This window comes from Podarcis filfolensis (assembly GCF_964270895.1).
Source record: "Podarcis filfolensis genome assembly, chromosome: 2".
NCBI lineage: Eukaryota > Metazoa > Chordata > Lepidosauria > Squamata > Lacertidae > Podarcis > Podarcis filfolensis.
This window is the reverse complement of record NC_139605.1, coordinates 103,218,563-103,238,270: the sequence shown is the minus strand read 5'-3', so window position 1 is coordinate 103,238,270 and position 19,708 is coordinate 103,218,563. Positions and strand designations below refer to the sequence as shown.

At 42.7% G+C, this 19,708-nt stretch overlaps 1 protein-coding gene across 2 annotated transcripts in view; it reads left to right on the top strand.

Annotated features, from left to right (window-relative positions):
• Positions 1–11: 11 nt before the first annotated feature.
• The window catches only part of SARNP (SAP domain containing ribonucleoprotein), a gene marked incomplete at its 5' end in the record, with an annotated part of 56,862 nt that continues 37,165 nt past the window's right edge, over positions 12–19,708 (top strand). For both annotated transcript variants that reach the window (XM_083598993.1, XM_083598992.1), the window contains 5 exons: positions 12–179; positions 3,961–4,060; positions 11,895–11,941; positions 13,634–13,701; positions 17,712–17,763. In XM_083598993.1, the coding sequence (XP_083455119.1) occupies positions 12–179; positions 3,961–4,060; positions 11,895–11,941; positions 13,634–13,701; positions 17,712–17,763 (435 nt within the window). The remainder of the gene's footprint in view (positions 180–3,960; positions 4,061–11,894; positions 11,942–13,633; positions 13,702–17,711; positions 17,764–19,708) is intronic.

Below are 19,708 nucleotides of genomic sequence, written 5' to 3'. Positions count from 1 at the left end.
GAGCGAGGCGGATGTTAGGGAAGCGTCAAAGTTCAAGGGAAAGCGAGGCCCGGATTGGGCGGCAGGGCCTGAGCGGGCACGCACGGTTTGCCGTCGGGGCGCGAGGGAGGAGGCCGCTGAGGGAGGGGAAAAGCGAAGGGAAGATGGCGGCGGAAACAGTGGAGCTGCACAAGTTGAAGGTACCGAGGCCGGGTCTGAGCGGGTGGGGCGGACTCCTCATACTCTGAGGGAACAGCGCTTGGCCTCCTTCTCCTCCTTCGCCTCACTCCAGGCTGGCGGCAGCGGCAACACTGAGGGGAAAATCCTGAGGGAGCTGCCTTTCCCCCCCTCAGGCGCCGTGTGGGGTTTTGCGCCGTCAGACCAACCGGGCCGCCGAGTTCTCGCGAGAGCGGGAAAAGAGTCGCGGCGGTTCCCGTCGCGCCGCGCTCCCCTCACAGGCCGGCTGGACCTGCGGGCATCGCGCCCACCTGCAGGAAGGGGCAGCGCTCTCCTCGCCCACGTTGGTTGGTGGTAGCTGCGTAGCCCGAGCTGAACGCCCTGGTGGATCAGGCGAGGGGATCTGTCTAGCCCAGGATCCTGTTCTCACACAACTACCAGCCAAGATGCCTGTGGGATATAGGAGCGCGAGAGAAAACTCTCCCCTCCCGTGCTTTCCAGCAATGGTGGTCGGAAGCATTGCTGCCTCAGATTGTGGAGTAAAGAAGCAAACTCTTCGGTCTCCCCCCAAAAAATTTTTTTGAGAGTGCCTGGAGGGATAGATAGATATAAACATACAGTGGTACCTCGGGTTACATACGCTTGAGGTAACATGCGCTTCAGGTTACAGACTCCGCTAACCCAGAAATAGTACCTCGGGTTAAGAACTTTGCTTCAGGATGAGAACAGAAATCGTGCTCCGGCGGCACAGCAGCAACAGGAGGCCCCATTAGCTAAAGTGGTGCTTCAGGTTAAGAACAGTTTCAGGTTAAGAATGGACCTCCGGAACAAATTAAGTACTTAACCTGAGGTACCACTGTATACCACACACACACAAGTATACATAGATAGATAGATAGATAGATACACACACACACACACTTATATACATACACACATAAATATATAGACATATATACACACACACAAACAAACAAACATGTATATATATGCACACATATATACAGGATGCGGGTGGCATTGTGGTCTAAACCACTGAGCCTTGGGTTTGCCGATCAAAAGGTTGGCAGTCCGAATCCCCGCGACAGGGTGAGCTCCCGTTGCCCTGTCCCAGCTCCTGCCAACCTAGCATTTCAAAAGCACACCAAAAAGTGCAAGTAGATAAATAGGTACCGCTGCGGCGGGTGATGGCGTTTCCATGCACTGCTCTGGTGTCAGTGTTCCGTTGCACCAGAAGTGGCTTAGTCATGCTGGCCACATGACCCGGAAAAACTGTGCGGAGCGGACAAACGCTGCCTCCCTCGGCCTGTAAAGCAAGATGAGCACTGCAACTCAGAGTCGTGCACAATTGGACTTAACCGTCAGGGGTCCCTTTACCTTTTACCTCGGTTTTTGAATGTCTCCGTTGACGAACATTCGGTTTTCGAATGCCATAAACCCAGAAGTAAATGCTTCAGTTTTTGAACATGCCTCGGAAGTTGAACATGCCACGCGGCTTCCGCTGAGGCCTGCCTGTTGGCTGTTGAGTTTTCAGTTTTCGAACGTTTCAGAACTCAAACAGCTGGGGACCTGGGTGCCCGAGCACCCACAAAATTCCCCATGAAGGGGGCTGGGCACCCTCAAATTTTGGTGCTAGGGCCATGCACGCTGTATGGCACCCACAGTCACAGGACCAAACTGGCACTCCAGATGGCCATTGCCATTCACATGGTGCGTGTGACCCCCATTATAATTGATTATGCGGGACTTACTTGCCCCGCCCCCAAATATTTTATTCAAGTTGGCACCTCTGCTGTGGAGGTAGAGCATATCTATAATGGCTAGTAGCCATTGATAGTCGTCTCCTCCCCGGATTTGTGTAATCTTTCAGTAAAATTTGGAAGCATATCATTGTTGATTTACTTCAGTTAGTAAGTCATTTGGAATGAATAGTTCTCAAAGTGGCTGATAGCTAATTCTTAACAATTCAGTACAAAGCAGTGCTCTCTCATTTTAGTAGTGGAGGATGTTATGTTAACCTAGTAAACCATTGAGCCTCTTGGGCTTGCCAGTTGGAAAGTTGCGGGTTCAAATCTCCATGACGGAGTGAGTTCCTGTTGCTCTGTCCCAGCTCCTGCCAGCCTAGCATTTTGAAAGCACATGAGTGCAAGTAGATAAACAGATACCACTGCGCCAGGAAGGTAAACTGCATTTCCGTGCACTCTGGTTTCTGTCACGGTGTTCCGTTGCACCAGAATCAGTTTAGGCATGCTGGCCACATGACCCGGAAAGCTGTCTGTGGACAAATGCCGGTTCCCTCAGGCTGAAAGCGAGATGAGTGCTGCAAAGCCCATAGTCACCATTGACAAGACAAGCGGTCCTTTACCTTACCTGCCTTCCATAGGTTATTGGACGACAGCTCCTCTGTCATCCCTGACCACTAGCCATGCTTGCTGGGGCTAATGGAAGTTGTAACCCAGCAACATTTGAAGGGGTACCAGGCGAGGGTCTATGTTAACTCCTCTTCCCCAGCTCTCGGGTGGCGAGTCTAGCAGGAAATGGCCCTGTCCCAATAGCACCCCAAATAAGAAACTGGGGGGAGGAAGTCAGCCACAAGCAGGTATTTGTATAAAAATGTGTGTTCCTGTGAAATTACGTAATGAAAGTTGAATGTGTTTGAATGAAAGTCTCAACCTGGACCAGTAGAACACTTCATTTTACAAATGATCTTTTAAAAGCCTATTTCTTCTCTTGTCCTTTAGTTACTCAGTGAAGCATGAGCCTCTCTAGGATTAAGGCTGCAAACCTTTGCCCACTTATATAGGAATCAGTACAACCTGAATATAGTGGAACTTGCTTTGATAAATCCACTTTATACAATTCAGTCCTATTTCCCTCTCAGTTTGCATGCTGAACTTTCTGTCATTGCTGCCCCTGGTTCTGGGCAACCAGTATTGCCCTCCCACTTTCTAGGTGGATGCTTCCTGCCACAAAATGCTTGTGTAAAGTTGCAGAGATAAATGTGGGGAACCAGGAACTTCACAGTATGGAATAAATGTTTCCCCTTGTATGCTTGTTATTATCCGTTCAAAGCATCCCCACCTCAGCCAGAAAAGTTCCCAGGGCAGCTTATATAAGATCATGCTTATATACTTCCCATGTTTATATACTTCATAAATTATTGAAGCAATCTGAAAACCTTGTGGCCCCTTGGTAGGCCCTTATGAGCACCATGACTCCTGGTGATGGCAGCTGGGGTGTGGAAGGTAGGCACACAGCCCAAAAGGATGTAATAACACAGTAAAACTACAAATTTATAGAAGATGTGGTGGAGCAGCATAGAATTGTGATGGTTGCCACCAGTAATGTTACTCTTGCACAAAGTTGGAGCAGTCGGAGGTGCAGTGGGTAACTTAGTGAGATCTCATTTTCCCAGGAACAAAATATTACTATGTGCATTTAGAGAGAAGTCTTCCTTGAGGAAAACTAGTCTCATGAATAAAGTTCTAAGGTGTCTAGGCCAATTAAAGCTTAACTTCATAAGTCAACTTTATTAACTATTGTGAGACTGAGAGTCTTCTATTTTTGGTCTTGTTTTTACTGCAGATTCCTACAGACTTTCTTTACAAATGTTATAAAATGAGTGTTGAAAAAAATCTAAATAAACCCTGTGTCCTTATTAAAATACACAGCCGTAGCTTGTTCAAATCCTTTCACCACTTAATATCTATCCATGATGATTATTGCATTTTTGTACATGTTTCCTTCCTAATCTGTAGGAAGCCACACTTTCTTTATTAAGGCAAAGTCTCTTCTACTTTACAGCTAGCTGAGCTGAAGCAGGAATGTTTAGCCCGAGGTCTGGAGGCAAAAGGAAACAAGCAGGATCTCATCAATAGACTTCAGGCCTATCTTGAGCAGCATGGTAGGTTCCTACACTGCATTCTTTCTACACTCTACCAAGATCCTTCTAACAAGATAGAGCAGAGTCCAGCAGAGGTTACCTTAAATATTTAAACGAATGTGTTGCTTTTTGGATGTTCATTGTGAAACTGTTTACAGTCAAAGGTTCCCTGTACTTCAGTTTATTAATTGCTCTTCATATAAAGTTCTGAAATGATGAAGCAAGACATAGGCCACTTTCTAATGTCATGCTAAACCATGGTTTAATGTTAAGTGAACAAGCCTCTGGCTCAAGTGCTCGCCTCTCTGTTTCTGCCATGGCCAAGAGGAGGAGTTGGAAGTTTTTGCTTACATTTTTCATTAATTGCGTTTTTGCATTTTGTTCAATCTCATGGATGCGTTTTTGGCAGGACCCTCACAGTTCCCTTCAGAATCTTTGCCAGTGACAGATACAAGGAAAAGAAACATGAGCTGGCGTGGTGTAGTGGTTAACAGCGGTAGTCTCGTAATCTGGGGAACCGGGTTCACGTCTCTGCTCCTCCACATGCAGCTGCTGGGTGACCTTGGGCTAGTGACATTTCTTTGAAGTCTCTCAGCCCCACTCAACTCACAGAGTGTTTGTTGTGGGGGAGGAAGGGAAAGGAGAATGTTAGCTGCTTTGAGACTCCTTCGGGTAGTGATAAAGCGGGATATCAAATCCAAACTCTTCTTCTTCTTCCCTCTAGTACCAGCAGTGGTCAGGAGAAATGTTTCTAGAACTAAGAGAGACGGGTTCAAACCCCCCACCCCAACTACGTGTTCACAGGTTTTATTTTCAGTAAAAGGCACAACTGACATGGATAAATACTCATACTGTTGAAGACACTGTTTTAGAACAGAAACCTTTTGGAATGTAAGGATAAAGTGCATGTCTGCAAAGGAAGCAACTACTAATATAAGACGCTTTATCATGGTGGTCAATAACATTGCATTGAAAGCAGAAAAGGGGGATTTGAATTCTGCTCCAGGCAGACACTGGAATCCACTCTAGCCCAAAGTACACTACTGCTGTTGTATGCCACACAGGTCTATCCACTAATTTCCTGGTGGCCTGGGCAGCACAGCCACAATGCTGGGCTTGTGACCGTCTACTAGTCCAGGTAGGAAACTTCTGTGATTCATTTCAGAGCTCAACCTCCTGGCTCCTCAGTCTTGTTTCCTGCCAAGCTCAGCAGATGTCCTCTGTCTTCTTAGACCTTAACATTTGTCTTGGCTTTTTTCTTTTCTTTTTTCCAGCATTCGGACCCACTAATTACCCTGTTGGTATCTTTTCATCCAACATCAATGAGTGATGAGGCCCAATCATACGCCATAGCTAAATAGCTTAAGGCCTTAGATTCAGCATATTCCTGCTCCTAGGCAAGTGATGGCCCACTCAACTAGAGCTACAGCCACCATAGTGGTCTGGCAACTAATGTCAACATTAGAGGGCAGTCCCCTCTGCTGTTACCAGACATTATAAAGGGGATGCCTGCACTTCTGCAGAAGCAGCCCTTTGGAAGGTGTGTCCTTCAGATAATAGCTAGACCATAGGGAGTGGATTCAATATCTGCTCAAAGGAACACATGCTCTGGTAGGTCCCAGCATAGTGGCATTGTAGTCCAGGCTGCCAGGAAAATGTAACTTTGGTCACTTACTATGATATGGGCCTTTTCTGGCAACAGGGTTCACCCTATATGCCGCTGCTCTCTCAAGAGGTGGTCATATAAATTGTTATCAGAGTAGTTTAGTATATGCTTATTACTATTATTATTATACATAATACCAGCTATGTTCAATACACTGTACACAATTAAATTAAGAAATTCTACCCTGAAGTTGTACAGTCTAGAACAACAATTATAAACAATACAACAAAAATCAGTAGTTTAGAACGCATAGTTCACAAGCCATTAAAATTGAAGTTCTTTCCAATGACATTGTTAGGTTTCCCAGTTGTGTTGCAGATCCTACAGTTTTTAGAGCTTGACCAGAAGGGAAAACTGAGGAGCTAGGAGGAGCACTGAAACAAATCATGTTTCTTGCCTGAGCTGGCAGAGGAACACAAACCTAGAATAGTGACTATGTAACCTTCTGCTAGAAAAGACCTGTATCATAGTAAGTCACTAACATTACATTTGATACCCAAAAATCATTTCGAAAAGTAGAAAGGCAATGGAAAAAGCTAGCCTGGCAAGAGAAAATTAGAACCCTGGTGTCCCTTTTTCTTAGCAACCAGAGACATGGAAGTTTTCAGAGGCAGCAAGTTGTTTCCAGAAAATGGAAGTCAGCAAAATGGAAACAAAAAGGAATTTAAATTTGCGCATATTACAGTCACAAAAATGCAAGTATAATACAACAGATCCAAGAAAATAATTTGAGGAACATATTACTGAAAATATTAATGCCAGCAATTAAAAACAGGAGACTAGTTAGGAAGGCAGTTGGATCACTAGAGGACCAAGGAATTAAAGTTTTATTAAAGGATAAGGTGGCCGCTGAAAAACTGACAAATTATGTAGCTGATGAAGATGTGGAACAGAGACCCAAGCCTAACACGACCCGTTGAATTTGTATTCCGTAGGTAAAACCATGCTCAAGATAGCTTACAGCAAGACAACTTACATAAATACAAACATAACAAAAGTAGTCAAATAAAACACATCAAAAAGTTCACAACCATAATTGCACAATTTCCACATAGCTCATTATAAGATCTAAAAATTAAAATACAAATAATTAATATTAACAACAGCAACAACAAAAACCCAGCAACTCACCCCACCCTGCCAAACAATACCCCCCAGAAATCCATTCAGAAGCCTCAGCTTTTGTAGCTGTAGTTGGTCAGGAACCTGCTGTCCCAAGCCAGGTGGAAAAGACTAACAGGGCAGGGAGCAGGTCTTCCAGGACTCACAGCCAAGATGTTTGAAGTCTTTTAAAATCACCCTCTATATAAGAGAACTGAAAAACATTGAAAGTAACCACCATTTGTTTTTTTTTTTAAAAAAGGCATTTCAGAGTGGTTAACTTAAATGTTTGTTCTGATAAATTGGTGGGAAGTGTTTGAAGACAGAGGTCCCCTGGCTGTGCCGGGACGATATGGGATTAGGGGGCCAACTCCCATCTCTTGTGGGGCGCAGTTAGTGCCAGTGCCTTCTGTCAAGAGTTTGGGTGTAATCCTCGACGCCTCCCTTTCTATGGAGGTGCAGGTTGCAGCTACAACAAAGGTGGCATTTTTCCATCTTCACCGTGCTAAGCAGTTGGTCCCTTACCTCTCTCGCCCTGATCTCGCCACTGTGATCCATGCGATGGTCACCTCCAGGCTTCATTATTGTAACTCACTCTATGCGAGGCTGCCCTTGAAATTGACGCAGAAACCTAGCGGGTGCAAAATGCCGTGGTGAGACTCCTTATGGGGTCTTCACCGTGGGATCACATTCATCCACTGCTATACCAGCTACACTGGCTCCCAGGGGAGTACAGGATCAGGTTTAAGGTGCTGGTTTTAACCTTTAAAGCCCTATACGGCCTAGGACCCTCGTACCTATGGGACCGCCTCTCCTGATACGCCCCACGGAGGGCCTTATGGTCTGCAAATAATAACACCTTGGAGATCCCAGGCCTCAGAGAGATTAGGCTGGCCTCAACCAGGGCCAGGGCCTTTTCGGCCTTGGCCCCGACCTGGTGGAATGCTCTGCCACAAGAGATCAGGGCCCTGCGGGATTTGACATCTTTCCGCAGGGCCTGCAAGACCGAGTTCCGCCAGGCCTTTGGTCAGGACTCAGCCTGACTATCCTTTTCTTTTTGTATAAGAACTAATATGAAAGAGGCCTCCCAGGATTCTCACAGGCCCATCCATTTAAAATCAGTGTAAACAGTTGAGCTGATGAGCACTTACTGTTCCCAACCAGAGCCCTGCGGAAAGCCATCTAATTACACCTTAATTTGATTTGACCTGTTTTTAGGAGGTAATTTAATTATTGTTTGATTTTATACTAATGTTATACAGTGGACGCTCAGGCTGCAAATGTGATCCGTGCAGGATGCACGTTCGCAACCCGCAGCGGCACATCTGCGCACGCGCAGGTTGCGATTCGGCACTTCTGCACATGCGCAAAGTGCGATTTAGCGTTTCTGCGCATGTGTGACTGCCGAAACCCGGAAGTAACCCATTCCGGTACTTCCAGGTTTCAGTGGTCCGTAACCTGAAGAAACACAACCTGAAGCGTCTGTAACCCTAGGTATGACTGTATATCTGATGGTAGCCACCCTGAGCCTGACTTTGGTCGGGGAGGGTGGGATATAAATAAAAGTTTTTATTTATTTATTTATTTATTTGTTGTTGTTGTTGTTGTTGTTGTTGTTATTTGGTCACTTCACTGCTCACCCCTAATTCCAGGTCATTTATGAACAAATTAAAAAGCACCAATCCCAACACAGATCCTTGGGGGATCCCACTTCTTATACTCCATTGTGAGAGCTAGCTTTTCCATTCTAGGAATAGTATTGAAAGGGATAAAAAAAAAAAGTATTCATGCAAATCTGTGGTGGAGCCACACAGGTATGGTCTCCACTTCTCAAAAAAGATACTGTAGAACTAGAAGAGTAGTAGAAAAGGACAATGAAGAAGAAGAAGAAGAGGAGGAGGAGGAGGAGTTTGGATTTGATATCCCGCTTTATCACTACCCGAAGGAGTCTCCAAGCGGCTAACATTCTCCTTTCCCTTCCTCCCCCACAACAAGCACTCTGTGAGGTGAGTGGGGCTGAGAGACTTCAGAGAAGTGTGACTAGCCCAAGGTCACCCAGCAGCTGCATGTGGAGGAGCGGAGACACGAACCCGGTTCACCAGATTACAAGTCTACCGCTCTTAACCACTACAGCACACTGGCTCTTAACCACTACAGCACAATGAAAATTATCAGGGAGCTGGTGTAACTCCCCTATGTGGAAAGGCTATAATGTTCAGGGCTGTTTCATTTAGAATAATGAGTAAGGGGAGACAAGACAGAGGGATATAAAATTATGTATGGTGTAAAGCAGGGGTGGGCAAATCCCAAGAGACTGCGATCTACTCACAGAGTTATAAACTGGCAGTGATCTACCTCCTTTTGGTGGGTTCAGGTCAAAGTTGTTCAGCTCTTTTTAGGAAGGAAATACTTGTTTTTTGGGGTTCAGGTCAAAGTTGTTCAGCTTTTTTTAGGGAGTAGGAAAGCCTCATTTTTGGGGGGGTGCAGGGCAAAAATGTTGAGCCAGTGATCTACCAGTGATCTACCTCAGACATCCAGTGATCTACCGGTAGATCATGATCTACCTGTTGGACGTGCCTGGTGTAAAGAAATTGGATGGATAAAAACTTTTCTCCCTCGATATATCTGAATCATAGAACTGTAGAGTTGGGAGCTCAAATGTCATCTAGTCAAACTCTCACAGTGCAGGAATTTCTGTTAGATCGTACATAACATATCCTTTTCACATGTACAGTGGTACCTCTGGATGCGAACGGGATCCGTTCCGGAGCCCCATTCGCATCCTGAGTAAAACGTAAGGCGCGACTGCACGGGTCGCGTTTTGCCACTTCCGCGCATGCATGTGGCATCATTTTGAGTGTCTGCGCATGCGCAAGCGGTGAAACCCGGAAGTAACGCACTCCGTTACGTCTGGGTCGCTGCGGAGCGTAACTTGAAAATGCTCAACCTGAAGCACATTTAACCCGAGGTATGACTGTACTAGAATCATAAAATCATAGACTTGTAGAGTTGGATTGCACCATGAGGGTCATATAGTCCAACCCCTTGCAATGCAGGAGTCTTTTGCCCAACATGGGGCTCGAACCCACAACCGGCTGAGCTATCCCAGCAAAACTACTGGCAATCCACGTATCCCCTATCTTATATTTATGCAGCTGGATATTCCTGCCTAAGTGTAGAAATTTACATTTGTTCCTATTGAAATTACTTTGGTTAGTTTTGGCCCAGTTCTCCAATCTGTTAAGGTCATCTTGAATCTTAATTCTGTCTTCAGTGGCATTGGCTACCCCTCCCAGTTTCATGTCTTCTGCAAATTTGATGAGCATCCCCTCAAAACCTTCATCCAGGTCGTTTAGAAATATGTTGAACAACAACATCCAATGAGGGTGAATGGTGGGAAATTCAAGACAAAAGGAAATACACCTTTGCACATGCCAGCACATTTTCAGTTCACGACACAGCTGGTATCCTGCCTCTGTCCCTTTCCTCCACACTCTCAGCTCCATAATACCTCTAGTCGGTGCTTTTTTTTCTGGGTGGACGCAGGGGGATACGTACCCCTAAACATTTTGTGAATCTAAGTTTGGCCTCGTTGAGGGGCAGTATTTCAATATGAGTAGGAAAATGAGAGTACCCCAAACATTTTTTTTTAGAAAAAAAGTGCTGCCTCTAGTGCTATACAATGCTTTATAGAAGGCATGTCCAACTCCCAAGAGACTGTGATCTACTCCCAGTATAAAAAAACTGGCAGTGATTACCCATTGTCATTGGAGGGAGGAGGAGCGTGGGTGGGGTGGGTGGATTGCCCAGAGCTATTGAACTTTTTTTAGGAGGGAAGTGCCCAGAGTTGTTTCTGGGGGGAGGATTGCACAGAGTTTTTAAGCTCCCCCCCCCCAACTTTTTGCACATGATAAGGTTCCCGCGATCTACCAGGATCAGCCAGGGATCTACCGGTAGATCATGCTCTACTGGTTGGACATCCCTGCTTTATAGTAATCCAGATGGGAAACTCTCAGAACATGGATCATCACTATGGCTAGGCAAACTTTGTCCATGAACAGTTGCAGCGGGCAAACTAGCCAAAGCTGCCAAAAGACCCTGTGAGCCACTGAGACCACCTGGGCCACAAGTGACAATGCTAGATCAAGGAATATCCCCAAGCTGCGTTACTGCTTTTTCAAGGAGTGTGTAGCCTCATCCAGAACAGAATAATCACCAGTGTCGCTTGTGTTTGCCATTCATTTTCTGATGCCTTTCCATAGAGTGTCACTTTGTCTCTCCTTGTGGAGGTGGTGAGACACTACTAGTCTAGGAGAGAAAATTCGAGTGCAGATGAGTGCAGCCTCACACCCTTCTTCTCTTCTGCCTTGCAGCCTGAATTAAAGATTGGTTTACAGCGTGTTCCTTCAATGAGAATCACTTCTAAATTTACTTTTTTAGGATTGCAATGGAGTGGAGAACCTCCAACCTCCTATGGGATGAAGTTTGACCTGTAAGGCCATTTCCCCCAAACTCTGCCCACTGATGATGTCAGCTAGGGCAGGGCTTCTTGCGTGTTCAGTGAAAGCAAGCAGACCTGAGTTTATTCTTCATCGCTGTGCAATGCAGGCATCAGCTGTAAGAGGGACTTCTCTGTCACACAGCGATAAAGAAACAGGCACTTGTTTTGCAGTACTGTACTTTACTGTACCCTAATACACCAGTGTGGTGTAGTGGTTAAACCCAGTGGACTCGTAATCTGATGAACTGGGTTCGATTCCCCGCTGCTCCACATGCAGCTGCTGGGTGACCTTGGGCTAGTCACTCTTCTCTGAAGTCTCGCAGCCTCACTCACTTCACATAGTGTTTGTTGTGGGGGAGGAAGGGAAAGGAGATTGTTAGCCGCTTTGAGACTCCTTAGGGTAGTGATAAAGCGGGATATCAAATCCAAACTCTTCTTCTAACTTTGAGGTTGTTTTGGTTATTTTAATTTAATAATATGAAACTAAAATAGAAGCTTTTGTCTTGATGGAGACTACTAAGATCTTTGTACACACAACATGTAAAATATACTTTAGTAATTTTTCATTTCCCCTTGATTTCTTGTAGCTGAGGAGGAGGCAAATGAAGAGGATGTCTTAGGAGAAGAAACAGAGGTAAATTATAGTTCAGTGTAAGACAGTTATTTAATTATGTAGTTCATGTAACGTATTATGTTCCATCCTGATCTTGGCTGCTCTTTATCTTTTTGTTTTTGGTAATAGGATGCATAGCGATAAGGATCCATGTCACAAGTGTATTTGAACTGTTCATCATTTGAACTAGTTTAATTGAAAGCTCTTTTGGGTAAATGTCTTTAGTAGGCAATTGTTTATAAAATATATAATTAGGAATATATCCAGCACTGATGTTAAATGATGCTCATGATTAGGAAGCCATAGAGAATATATTGATTGTAGAATTGGAGATGTGCAACTGTGTTCATTTGAGATTTTTGAATGAAGTGTCTGGTAACCAGCTACAAATCTTTAATAAAATAAGTACTTTTTGTCACTTGTAGATCTAGAACTAGAAGGGTGACATGTAAGGTCTTTTGCATCCACTACAGTTTTCTGAGGTGGAAGAGAGGAGCTTGTTTTCAAGTGATTTTGCTGAGATGGTTTATATGTGAAGAGCGAGCAAGGCTGTTGCAGGGCGGAGGGGGTTTGCTGAAATGCTCAGTGATTCTAAGTAATGTATATTCTGTGCTACAGTTTCCTGTACTGCAAATGTACACATTAAACGGTGGTTGAGTTTGAATTTATCATTCTTCATACAACTGTTTTTACTATTTGTGGTTACTAAAATATTGCTTTGCTAAGAAATTAGTTTTTAACAAGATGCATAAAATGGGAAACCTGGGTTTGTATTTTATTAACTTTAAGGTTAACTGAAGTTATAAAACAGTCAAGGAATTGAATGTTTGTTTATTACCACTGTGTCCCAGTATTAGTGTGGGAGTGCACACTGAAATTACTCAGGGTTTCTTTCATGATTACAAAGCTTGTATTTAATTAAGGTTGCAAAAAACTGAATCCAGCCTGCCAATAGTCTGAAAGAGAATGAATTTTAAGTAGTATTTCTAAGTTCAAGCAACACTGAGTGAATAACATTTCTGATTCCAGTTCTAGATTAGTTTTTTGTTTTGTTTTGTCTTGTTTTTAGAATGTAGACTGTTTAGTGAGTTATTTGTGAATCTTTTTTTAAAAAAAACAACAACCCATAAAGTGCAATGTAATCTTGCGTGTCCCAGTTGCTTCACAAAAATTCAAATTATTTGGACGATCAGGCTTATATATACAGTAAACATGATTGCTGTTCATGCTGACATAAAATACTGTACATCTGGATAACTGGACATTTTTCAGCATTGGGGCTTTGGAACACATTTGTGCTCAGAAACATTGATGGTTTACATCAGTCCAATAAATAAACTATGATGCCCATAACATAATTTGGACTTCACCCAAAGAGTATTACATTCAGTTCTGAATTTAGCTGTCTAAAAGGCATAAGAACCACCCCCTAACTATTTACACAAATAAGTACAGTTGCACTTGTAACTTTTACAATTGTGCTCCACTGATGCGCAAAATGGTCGCGGCCTGTATGTAAATTTGCCCGCAAGCCTTTGCAAGGTTGAGATTCTATTCATGTTTAAGGTCCCATTGAACTCTGGTTCCTATGTCCAATAAGATTTGCATCGTATCAGATGGTTATCTGCAGTTCTCATTAACATCTTTTGTGAGGCTTATATTCATTTTGTTCTCTAGGTTTACCTCTCTCCTTGTTGACTGTTTATGTTGCAGGAGGAAGAACAGAAGCCCACAGATGCTCCTATCAAAGAGGAAGTAGCTATTGAGAAATCAACTGAAGTGTAATTATCTGCCCTTCATAAGCTAGAACGTATTGGTCAAACATTAATGTCTTTGTTTACCTTCAGTATTTGTGTGCCACCTGACCACTGAGACTTTGTCATTGTATGAATCTGTAACTCTATAGATGAATGGATGACTAGTGGTGGCTAGGGATTACATGTTGAATGGCTTTTTTGGAAATCACAAACCAGAAGGCTAGCTAAAAGTTAAAATTAAATATAGACCCGTTTGGAGTTGACAAAGTCCCATATTCTTTTATAGAACATCCAAGTTATTGGACATCTTTGCATGTAGGGATTTACTCTATCATCCTTGAGCCAAATGTCTAGGGCAATCCAACCTCAAAATCTCTAAAGGCTATATATATTTTGAACTTAATAAAGAAGTAAGAATTTTTCACCAATATAATAAAAATGTTGCACCATGGAAAGCTACATTTTGTAACCCAAGTAGTTTTACCATATCTCTCCCCCCACCCCGGCAGTACCTCCCTAGTCTCTTGTCAGTATATTGTCTTTCTCTCTCTCTCTCTCTCTCTCTCTCTCAACCTCTCAACAGAGAATCTCACATTCGGTTCTTGTTAGCCTTTGTAGGTGTAAGAAGAATTGTTAGAGCCATCTTGGCGTTAGTAAAGACAAAGCAAAAGTACACAGTTTAGCTTGCAAAGCTCATTCTCATTCCACATCAAGGAATAGGCAAGTTGTAAAAAAGAAAAGGGCCACCTGTGTCAACGACATGCTTTAAAGGCTAAAATAGAGAAGCAAATTGCCCATTTGTCCCTTGTGCCATTCATCAGCTAAACATTTGAAGGGGTATGCAGCCTACTCCTGACCCTCATGCACACAAACTGTGCAGGGAAAAGAGGTCAAGGAGGGTGAACTACTACCGCCCCTAGCAATTACGCTGCATCTCCTAACGGGTTGCCTCACATTTTGAGATGCGTGGTTTTAAGATAGATAAAATATAGCAGGCCTGTGTGTTTTATGAGCAGATCCCATATCCTTGCTCTTCTAGCTGCTTTCAGCTTCCTTATCAGACTGAACCAGATGCACAAGGATTTCTTGATATAGTAATTGCATGCAGTGGCCTGAATTACCTGAGGGCACAGTTTTCACATTCGCTAGGTGTATTTCTTTATTAATTGTTTGGAATATTTTCACTTTGCTCTTCATCCCCATAGCGCTCTCAAGGCAGCTTACAGGAAAAAGATAATAAAACAACTTATTGAACCAGCAAAATCCTTTGTAACAAAAGTATTTTGTTCTCAATTATTAGAAGGTAATTAGAATAAAGTACTCTCATTGTCCCAATTCATATTTAGACCTTTTTCTGGCTAATTCTTCCAGCTGTAGAAATTAGGTACATTTTTATCAGATGGCAAAATAGAGCTGAGGAGAAGACAAGTGATTGTTTGGGAGAATAAGGTGCTGCTACCATAATTTGCATTATGGCGTTCCCTGCTCTGTTTTATGTATACGTTGTGCCTTTCTTGGCAGCAAAGTCATTGGAATGTAGAAGCACTGAATTCAGTGGGGCTCACCCACAGATAACAGGTTAGGATTGTAGTCTTAGTAGCTTGAATATTTTATGCCAGTGGCATAATGTGAAAGGGTGAGTACAGTTCTAAGGGAATAAGTTCTTAGTTCAAGTTATGGCTGTATTCATGGTGCAATGAGAAAAAATTATCTGGATCATTGCCTTCATTTTCTGTGCAAATATATGTGAAAATTCCCATTGAATGAAAATTACAAGCTTGAGTTTCTAACCATCATTCCCATAGATACCAGTAAGGTGTTGCTATCTGCTCTATATTTATTGGGATTTTTTATTTGAATGACTGTTGTTGCAGTATATTCGTACATAACCCTGATCTACTAGCAATTAGTAGCTACCAAAAAAGCATACAATTTGACCAAATCCTATGCTGTACAGCTGAATTTTCAGTTTGGAGACCACAATTATGTGAATTTTAGTGTAGTGGCTGTTCCTAGGCAGCAGGGGGTGCCCTTTCTCCGCATCACAAACAGAAGGCAGCAAACAGTGCTGCAGGGGTAACAAGTCCCTGGTTCCTGTTCTGAATTGCTTCCTGTGAAAAAGTCATTAAACCATTACTACCTTTCAAGGCATAAAATAGAAAAACTGTCCAGGAATCCTGAACAAAAGCCATCCATTTCTCTAAATGGGAGACCTTAATGAGTCAGGCTATGACCCACTGTTTTATGGGAGCTGTTTGGAGGAGGAGGATGCTGTTTCATTTAGCCTGGGAACTTCCGAACTTTGCATCTTCTTCCTTTGTTTTCTTTTGCAAACCTCAACCCTGTTTTCAGAGCATAAACTTCCAAGCACGCCCACTCCATTATATTTTTGTTTGAGTTGTTTACTGGCTCCCATTGCACATTGTTAAAGAAGTGTGTGTTTGAAATGGAGCTATAGCTGACCTGGCCAAAAGTCAACCATAGCTGTCCCATGAACTACAACACAGCAGTCCCTTTGTGAATATGTGGTCATAAAAGAATAAAGATCTGACGGCATATAGCATAAGCTTGAGGTTTCTGGTTGGGGTTGACTGTTCATCGTAAGTGGTTTATACCGGTTATACTATGCGAATGATTACATGCCAAATAGGACCTCATTTATCTAACTGGTGTAGAACGCATCCAACTATTTGAATATGTAATTCAAACTTCAGATAAAGAATCCAGTTTACATTGGCATGTGAGAGAGACAGTGAGTCTGGAGTTCTGTAATGTCTCTTGGTTCGTCATCTTCATACTTTGCCTATTCCCTTTATTCTTCCTATCCTTTCAAGTTGAATGACATCTGTTTCATACAGAGTTGAAGATAATTTCATTCTTTTCAAGGTTGTACAGATAATTGGGGTTTAAACAGAGGCTAAATATGAGGATTGTCACTATACAAGCAGAAAGTGACTACCAAGCTCCACATTTGTTCCATTGGTTCTGCACCTTGCTAGAGCAGAGATGGAACCCATGAGTTGGTTAAAGGTTTGCCCTTATCAAGACAGCATACTTTCCTTTACACAGTCAAATTCTTTCTTTTGTACCCCCGGTTCTCTTTATAATATATATCCATGCATACATTAATTGACTCATGGAGTACTATGTGAACTGCAGACTCGGTTCAGTTTCAGCTGTTACTGTTGCCTGTCTCTTCCTGGTTGGAAACTATATAGTCTGTAAGCAATCACGTTTCTTGTTGGTTTCTGAGCATGTACAAAATTTAAATTAACAAACTGGCTGACCATCCACCAGGCCATTAGGCACACAGATCCCATTTAGTGATTTCATCTTTTATTCCATCTTCAAATCTAATTTTTTACAATGTATTTTGTATCATTTTCCTGTTACTTAGGTCTCATTCAATATATATGTATGTTTCTACATATATTTTACAAATTCCAAAATAACTTGTTACCATATCAGTTAATGCAATATGCAACTTTCCCTAATCTTACCTTCAATTGATACTACATTTTCCAGGGTTTCTTTGCCAATGTAATTACCTACTAAATCCCTACATTTATCTTAAAGAAAATATTGTTTATGACCACATAAAATTAATTCTGAGGAAGTTTGGATTTCATAATCAATTATCTCTTATTCCACCACCCCACCCATTTTAAAAAAAATTTTAATCAGTACCACCAGATGCTGATTTTTAATGTCTCCTTATCCTGGTATTGCCAGTATTTCACTGAATTGTGTCAATATAGCTTCCTATTTTTTAAAGCAGTATATTATTGAAGTAGAACACCTCTTATTAAAATAGTGTTTACTGAGCATTTTTCAAATATAAATTATTGTTACACTGACAACAGCTTTAGGGAAGACAGGACAGACTTCTGGAGCTCAAGCAGAAACTGCAGTCAAATGTCCTTCAAGAACCACTTGCAGGAAATAGTTCAGGCTTGGCTACAGATTAAATTGTTGAAAATAGACACAGTTGATATGTTATTTATGCTTCAGTCTGTCAATTTATCTTCTTCTAGAGGTGCAGAGAAGAAGGTGGTGAAAATTGCCTCAGAAATTCCACAAACGGAGGTAAGGTTTTCTCTTTTTTCAGTTATTTTCATCTGAGTTTAACAACTAGGCTCCCACATTTGGAAATAGTGTTCTGTCTCCACCATAATTTTAGCACATGTAGCTCAGATTCGGCCAGTGTTTTATAGCGTATATTACTGAGTTTTTCTGTTTCTAGTCTGCTGTTGGTCTGCTATTACCAGGTTGTTCACCTTTCTCTCTCCTCTGCTTTTGGGCACTAGAAAGAGATATTGGGAGCATCTGCTTCCCATTGTAAACAAACCACAGTTCTCACAAAGCATCGTTTAAACAAAACACAGTTCCTGGAGTTCAGCCATCATGGAGAACGTTGGCTTGTTTACTGTTGAAAGATGGGGAACGGGGACTGCTTGAGCCATTTTACATAGCAGGAAGCAATATCCCCCCCCCCATTTCCTCTGAACTGCTTCTGTATAATAAAGTCATAGGTACATTCACATTAACACTAAGCCATATATCAGTGCTATGTAGTTGAGCCCAAGTATGTTTCTCTCCTTCCCCTGCTTTTACATGACAAGGAGGAGGACTTCAGCAAAGTTTAGCTTTACTTTTAAAGAACCTGGCTTAATATTACATTTGAACCAGCGATTCTTATTTGAAACAGACTCTTGTCAGTTCTTAACCAGCTTCAGACCATAGGCTATGAAGTTGGTTTGTTCAACTAACTGTTTAGCTTAAACCAGGGTTCTTGGTTCAAATGTAATGTTAAAAAGTGAAATAAACTCTGCTGAAGTCATCTTTCTGGCCATGAAGGAAGAGGAAAGGGTTGAGGGAAACGTGTAAACATTACACCATGCTTGGGTTTATACAGGCTAAGCCATGGTCTAGCACAGCAGTAGCCAACACTGTGCCTGCCAGAAATTGTGAACTGCAACTCTGATCAATCCTGGCACTATATTGGCTACCCCTTGTGCTACGCTATCAGAGAGTTGGAAGGAGGGACTTTGATCACTGCAGATGGTGACAGCAGTCACGAAATTAAAAGACACCTGCTTCTTGGGAGAAAAGCAATGACAAACCTAGACAGCATCTTAAAAAGCAGAGACATCGCCAACAAAGGTCCGTATAGTTAAAGCTATGGTTTTCCCAGTAGTGATGTATGGAAGTGAGACCTGGACCATAAAGAAGGCTGATCGCCGAAGAATTGATGCTTTTGAATTATGGTGCTGGAGGAGACTTTTGAGAGTCCCGTGGACTGCAAGAAGATCAAACCTATCCATTCTTAAGGAAATCAGCCCTGAGTGCTCACTGGAAGGACAGAGGCTCCAGTACTTTGGCCACCTCATGAGAAGAAAAGACTCCCTGGAAAAGACCCTGATGTTGGGAAAGATGGAGGGCACAAGGAGAAGGGGGTGACAGAGGACGAGATGGTTGGACAGTGTTCTCGAAGCTACCAGCATGAGTTTGACCAAACTGCGGGAGGCAGTGGAAGACAGGAGTGCCTGGCATGCTCTGATCCATGGGGTCACGAAGAGTCGGGTACGACTAAACGACTAAACAACAAGTCTAATCTCCTGCCAATGCAGGAATCCCCTACTATTGCATCACTGATAAGCAGCTTTCCCCACTTCTGCCTAAAAACTGAAAAGGTTAGCTTTGGATTCAGTAGTTGTAGTTTGTACTGTGTCTTATTAGCCTTAATTCTCCTATGCCACATATATCCGTTGCAGTAGTCTCTATTAGCTTTATGATGTGTAGCTCTATTGCAATTAGTAAATGAATGCAGCCTGTGTTATCTTTTGGCTTGCATTGGCAAGAGAGATCACTAGACCAGTTTTGGAGAACTGATTACTTATTATTTGGCAGTGTGAGATGAAATGTATTTGCTATGCCTCCATATCTGCCCTTCAAATTGTTCTCTTCTCATTCTGTGGCTCTTTCTCCACACTTGCGTTAGGAACCGCTTCCAACATTAAAGGAGATATGG